The sequence below is a fragment of the Vanessa atalanta genome, chromosome Z, assembly GCF_905147765.1.
Source record: "Vanessa atalanta chromosome Z, ilVanAtal1.2, whole genome shotgun sequence".
Lineage (NCBI taxonomy): Eukaryota > Metazoa > Arthropoda > Insecta > Lepidoptera > Nymphalidae > Vanessa > Vanessa atalanta.
Genome location: NC_061902.1, coordinates 5,489,054 through 5,495,910, shown reverse-complemented (window position 1 = coordinate 5,495,910; position 6,857 = coordinate 5,489,054). Strand labels below are relative to the sequence as shown.

The 6,857-nt window shown below is 33.6% G+C and overlaps 1 protein-coding gene across 8 annotated transcripts in view; it reads right to left on the bottom strand.

The window, feature by feature from the left end:
* Nucleotides 1-1,127: 1,127 nt before the first annotated feature.
* The window catches only part of LOC125076315 (disco-interacting protein 2), a 64,844-nt gene continuing 59,114 nt past the window's right edge, over nucleotides 1,128-6,857 (bottom strand). For all 8 annotated transcript variants that reach the window (XM_047688413.1, XM_047688416.1, XM_047688415.1 and 5 more), the window contains 4 exons: nucleotides 6,415-6,646; nucleotides 6,214-6,323; nucleotides 4,522-6,134; nucleotides 1,128-3,931 (listed from right to left, as the gene is read on the bottom strand). In XM_047688413.1, the coding sequence (XP_047544369.1) occupies nucleotides 3,679-3,931; nucleotides 4,522-6,134; nucleotides 6,214-6,323; nucleotides 6,415-6,646 (2,208 nt within the window). In that variant the 3' untranslated portion in view covers nucleotides 1,128-3,678. The remainder of the gene's footprint in view (nucleotides 3,932-4,521; nucleotides 6,135-6,213; nucleotides 6,324-6,414; nucleotides 6,647-6,857) is intronic.

Below are 6,857 nucleotides of genomic sequence, written 5' to 3'. Positions count from 1 at the left end.
TTAGACTCAAACTGAAACTCCGAATTCTCAATTCTTATGTATATTTTCGCTCAACGCTTAAATTATAACTTTGATGTCAACTAATTATACTTATAACATTTGTTTTCTAAAATTTATAAGTAGATTATTTGTGTTAAAATTTACTTTACAATGTCATAGCAATAAAGATATTAATAGTCAATTGAGCAAAATTTTAGCCTTCTCGCTATATGAAACCTAGATTTAGTGATAAATAAATTCTTGCTTGGAATCAGGTTGTAAGTATGTAAGCGTAAAGTGGCATAAAAAGAGAAGGCTAAACATCAAAGGAATTATAGTCAATAGGTCTTTTAGGACTCAGGGGAAGCAATCTTTATGATAATCGATTTTTAAGAAAAAGGCATCGCTATAACTTGAGTAAAAGAAAGTATAATGGGTGGATTAGAAATTTATTCTATAAACGGCGCTGTCTCATTAGAGTGGTCCTTTAGAAAATCCTATATTTAATAAATGAAAAACTAGTTATCGCTACTGCTTTGTTGATCTAGTAGCTAGCTTTAAAAAGCTGTAGATCTTAATATATCAACAATCTTACTTATCACTAAAATAAAATAAGAAACATCTGCCCCCACAAGATGAAGAAAAGTCTGAACTGATGTAAATAATCTTACTATATTGAAAAATATTAAAAATGGTATTTTCTTAAGGATTTTCCTCAAGAATATCTAATTAATGGCAGTTAACCGCTGTTAAATGGCATATTATTCTTGTGCTTATTTAAAAATGTAGGCATAATATTAAAGTCAGCTCTTAATAGTTTTTGTTAGGGAATAGTTTATTGAGTCTATATAGTCACTAGAGTATTTTATATGAACAAAATTAGGCTGTATAATTATACATGTTATAATTATGTGGCTATGGCATCTAATTAGATGCCATAGCCACTCATTCCCAAACTTAAATAAACTATCAAATTTCGCGACGAGTGTCTATAAGTTAATTATCGTGGTTTATTGAGAAATATTATATCAAAAAACCTATTTTTTAAGTTGCTTTACTCACTTTCTTTTAAATAGATATAGTGGAATTTTTTTCCTAAGTATATGAGCTAGCAATATATTAAAAAAAAGGAGTAAAAAAAAAACATATTCAGGATGCACGTTTATTTACTCATGTATCAGAAAAAAATCACAATTATAAAAGCGGTTACAAAGTCCTAACAGACTATTCTTTGCAATAAAGTAAAACATTAAAAGAGCGAGAATCTTAAAAATTTTTTGATTCCCAAAAAGTTGCCAAAATGTTTACAATTTTGTGCGTTATAAACTTGTAAAGACATTTAACATTATTAATGTCATCATAATAATTAAAATTATTTGTAATTTTAATATCCAATATTACTGAGGTTTGATGATTTAATTATTCTGCAGGACCTCGAACCAATACATTTTGCATTATTATATAAGAATTACAAATAAGATAATGTTCATTAACCCGAGTTACATATCTACTTGTATACTTATTTTGTAACATGACTACGTTTCAAAATATGATAAAAATTATACTTTTATAAAGTAGAGAAGATTAAAGGAATTTTGAATACCGTATTAAATTATATAAATCAATTCATTTCTTATTAATCATCCATTGACATTGTCGTCCAAATATTAAACATAAAAATAAACAACAAAATTATATGTACAATTTAGCAATAAATAATTACAAAATAAAAGAATATCAGTAAATAATAAAATCTAATGTGTAGATGAAAATAAATTTGATTTTTCTTGATATTGTTTATAACATAGGCTAAACTGGAATGGAAATAAAAAATAAAAGAAATGTTATACACTAGCTTAAATCGACTACACTGATTTTCCTAAAGAATGCCTCCGGTTTCTAGCTATGTGGTGCTATGAAAAGTTGTGCTTTTAAATCTGCTGTATGCTTATTTAAAATGGCCGAGCAGTAGACATGGACTAGTACTATTACATATATAAATACTTGTTCTTGCAACTAAATTTATTTGTGATATTAAAATAATAATACAAATTGTGCATTGGGAATATCAAGTAGCACACTATTTTATAATCCAATAAAGACAAAATAAATCTGGCCATAAATTGATAAATATCAAAGTAACAAGTTTATGAAACGGGCCTGAAATAATCTATGTGATTATAAAACATAGATTTCCCTAAAATTAATGTAATTGCAGGATTAACCTAGGTAAAATTAGAACTATTATAATATTTCTATAAAATGCTTTGTTCAGTAATTGTCAAATATGCATAATACATAGATATCGAACAGGATTTCATGGGATCATTACAAACAATCACCGATAATGCTTTACGTAATATTTGAATTGTATTTATATGACACATATTTTAAACAGCTACTATAGCGAGATTATTGGCACAGATATGAAAGTAATGTGCGAAGTTCGTAGTCGAAAGAGACTTGTAGATTATAGCGTTTAGTACTATAATATATTATATTAAAAATTGTGATATAAATACACACAGACTGTCTTACAAGTATTTTAACACCACTCCTCCTCTGTTGTAAATACAGTCTTCAATAAACTACAGACAGGCAATCGGAATGCCAAACTACTTAAAGACAAGCTCACTGACAAACCTACTCGCTACCACATGAAAAGAAAAAATGTTGCATGTTTTAGTAAAGCATTTTTTGTGTAGCATCTCAGAATACCGACCTGTGAAATTTATTGTCAACGATAAAACAAACATGGAACTCAACACATTAAATGCAATACATTTTTGTCTATCCAATAATTACTAAATCTAAATATAATATTACCAGTAGTAATACAATTACATTTACATACTAACTAGCATTAGAAATTACTTTCTTCATAATAATCACAACAATATAATTAGATATTTGACTGATTAAATTCGATAAACAATATTGTGAATGGAGGCACGATTAAACTATTCAGATTGAGATTTCAAATTTTTAAAGTAACGTATTATTACTATTTTATAATGATATTATTATAGAGCGCATTATCTTTGCCTGCGAAAGAGATACTAGGACTACTGATTAACATTTTTACATTTAAATAAATGGGATGTCAAATACCCAATTGTTTACCTTATTAAAACATAATACAACAATTCTGGATGTTCAAAGAAAACAGTAACGCAATCTTTAACTAATTAGATTTCACGTAAATAAAATATTTTAATGAGCGAATTTAGAATCACGTCAGTCTCGTGATTATAAATTATGTAAATTTTTTTAATTAACTATATTAGGTAATTTACATTGCGACAAAACGTATTGGAAATATTAACAAAATATTAAAATTGTAGTTCGACACAATTCAATACATCTGAATAGCCCAAGCCCGTAATGTATTTGCAGTAAATAAACTCCATATAAAGCTTTGCTTTTAAATATTTATCAACAATTAAAGAAATGTTTTATTGCAAGAGACACGTCATGCTCTGATCGAGATACATAAATATGTCACATCGAGTATAATATTAAACATAACACTAGAACAGTCAAATTGGTTAGCTGCATTAAATAAATTTAAAATTCACCGGAAACTTACAATTAACGATGGGACTGCTCATATCACACCATCGGCCGCGTCACTAGAACGTCAACTAGCGTACAAGTACATAGTCAATCGTGCGAAATGATCATAATGTGATTATTGATTTACATGTTATATGCGATATATATTGCATCGATTTGGTCAGAGAGAAAACCGTCCCGGAGGTGCATACGTTGTTTCTCGCCGCGAGAATTGATGGGGACGACTCCAGGGTCGACGACGACCACGACACCCACGATGAGGTGGTGCTCTTCAAGGACAGTATTCGTTACCAGAGGGACCAGGTTCAGGGCTTCGCTGTCGTTTCCGTCAAGTTCCACCACTACCACAAGTAAATTAGTCCACGTAAAGACGGCACTGAAAAAATAAATTTGTTCATCTTAGAAAATTTTATTCTCTCATTTCTAAGCTGTAAACATATGTTTAAATACATTTATTAAGGATAACGTTAAAACAACATAATCTTAACCCAGTTTTTCCATGCATAAAGTGAAATGAGCTTTATTTTATACAGAATTCTAGAAATTACTTGCTATGATGCTGAAAGTAAAATTCAAATAACAGCTATTATAATTTATAGGCAATACCTAGCTTGTGATACGGTTATTCCAATATTCTAAAATTGATAGGAATTTTAACTAATATCAAAATGTTTGAGTTAAAACGGGCAACATAAAATTTTCGGGATGATGAAATTTTTATTGAAGGTTTAATGTAACCTTACATTCGCGTGGAACTGACCATATTACTTACGCACCCATTTTGACACAATTAATTGTTACGATAGTAAGTTAGTAAGGTAACAACAAAAGTGTTAACTTTTACACGATATAATTACTGTTCATGAACTAAGTGGACGTGTTATTTACACTTGTGTAGTTTTCATTAAAATACAAATTTGGATATATTGTAAAATACAATCTAAAAAAAAGTAACAATGTACGCACCATTCTGCAATCTTCTTATGGCACCTCATAACCGAGTTTTCAATGTCAATGGGATGGTATCGCATTCCACGGAGCATAATTGTTTCATCGAGAGCACCCACCACGAACACTGCGTCGTGGGTATCATGAGAATCTGCAGAAGCTAGACCAGACATGCTTGCACAGGCGGAAGCCAACGATTCCGTGTCGCTGTCGCGAGTCATTATAGAGCTGTCATCACCTCCGACACTGGTCGTGCTAATCTCTGTTCTTCTTAAAAATCCTAAGTATCCCGTCCTTGCATAAACTTCCCCCGTATTTCCAGTGACTAGTTGAGCACTGAAATGGTCGGCGTAATCGCTTTCGTCACCGTAGATTGTAAAGTAACCGCTTGCATTATGTGGTGACTGCACCCATATCTCACCCAAATGAGAATCTCCACATTGCCCTTTAGTTTCCGGATTGGCAGTTATCACTTTCACGCCCGGCAACAATTTGCCAGATTCCATCAGACAGAGAGAGTGTGGACTACCACGTTCCACCAGTGACACGCGGTCGTTACGCAAAGCCCTTAGGTCTACATATACCGTGGAAGGCTCTGGACTGGATGCTCCTTGTAGGCATATAGCTATATTGACGCGACATCCGAATGATGTTGACACAGCTCGTGGACTTAAACCAAGAGCCGAGAAAAGTTTCGAAAAGGAATTGGTCAAATTGATCCTTGGTCGTTCTTCAGCGACGACGACGCATGTTCTAACACAAGCTAAATTAATTCCTTTGCTTTTGAGTTGATTGACGGAGCTGCCTAATCCTTTCGTACATAATTCCATTACACCGTACGAACAGAATGTATCGCGGACTTTATACTGGGACACTGCACTTAACCAGAGTGCTGGATTTATTTCAACTTCAGATGGGGGAATAAGAATGGAGTGATGTCCTGAATATATGCTGCTGAGACACCAGAGGGCAAATCCGAGACCGCAATATGGGTCCAAGCACAGAGCTATATGCCGTGAGGGGTAAAGTTCACATGCTATCTTCATAGAGCGGCAGAGCGAAGTAACGGCAGCGTGTGACAATTTGATCCCAGCTAACATTCCCGTAGTTGAAACGCTGAAGTCTAAATATGCGAGCATTTCAGCAGTAGGGGCTCTGTACAAAATAGGTAATTTCTTCTTGGGCATGTCGTCAGTGTCGAGGGTAATAGGCCAAGCTTTGCTATCGAGGACATTACTAGCTTCTTTAGATCTGAGCAGTTTTATCACAGATTGATTGGATAGGACTAGCGTCGCTTTACTGACGTCAACGATCATGCGAACCGTTGGCAACGTGGTGTGTAGGTTTTGAGGATGGGGTGGTCTAATGGTCACCGGAACTGCGCCAACATACAAACAACCGTAGAATGCGCAAATGAGATCAAGTCCCGGAGGAAATATCAGAGCTACGTGGTCCCCTGTATTGACACGACCTTTTTCTAATAATAGATTACCGATTCTCTCTGCTTTCTTATGTAATTCGGCGCATGTGAGCACTTTCGATACAGCACCTTTTGAATTGAGCAATGTAAAAATCACATGGTCGGAAGTACTCTGAGCTCGCCATCTCAATATTTGTGATATGAATTGGTACTGTGAAAAAAATAAAAATATTTAATTGCAAATATTAATTAAAATAAATTCATTTAATAATAAAACACATTGTAAATACCTTTCGTGCCGCATCAGAGTCGTCAGTGTATCCCATATCTCGCCCTTGAGCTGATGCAAGGCGATTGCCTTGGACCAAGTTACCAACTATGACAGAAGCTGGGCCAACATCTGTAAAAAAATATAGTTAGCTGAAAATCATTTCTTTAAATTGATTTCAAATATAATGACGTAATACGAACATACTACTAAGTAAATATACCTGAATGGATTTCTCTCGGTTTGGGTAGATTTGTCACACACGTGTGCGGACACATTAGTACATTGGCTGGATGCAACGTTCCTTCGAGGAATCGCCTCTTACATTCACTGAGGTGTATACCTCCGAGCGGCGTTTTGGGGAGATAATTAGGTTGCACCAGAGCCAGGCAATATATTCCCACTTGGTGGATCGAGTCGACGGCTTGCAACACGCGGGACATCCATTGGAAAGACTGCAGATTAATAAGATTTGTTATTGTGACTTCAAACTATAAACGTCATTGGTAATCCTGAGTATGAATTATAAAAATGGAAAAAACTAAATTGATAAAATAGATGCAATAATTACAAAGCAAAGTAAAAATTATATTTATCGTAACATTGTCATATTGTCATAGCTAACAGCTGATACGATCAAGTCTGCCCGAGCACAATAGTACACTA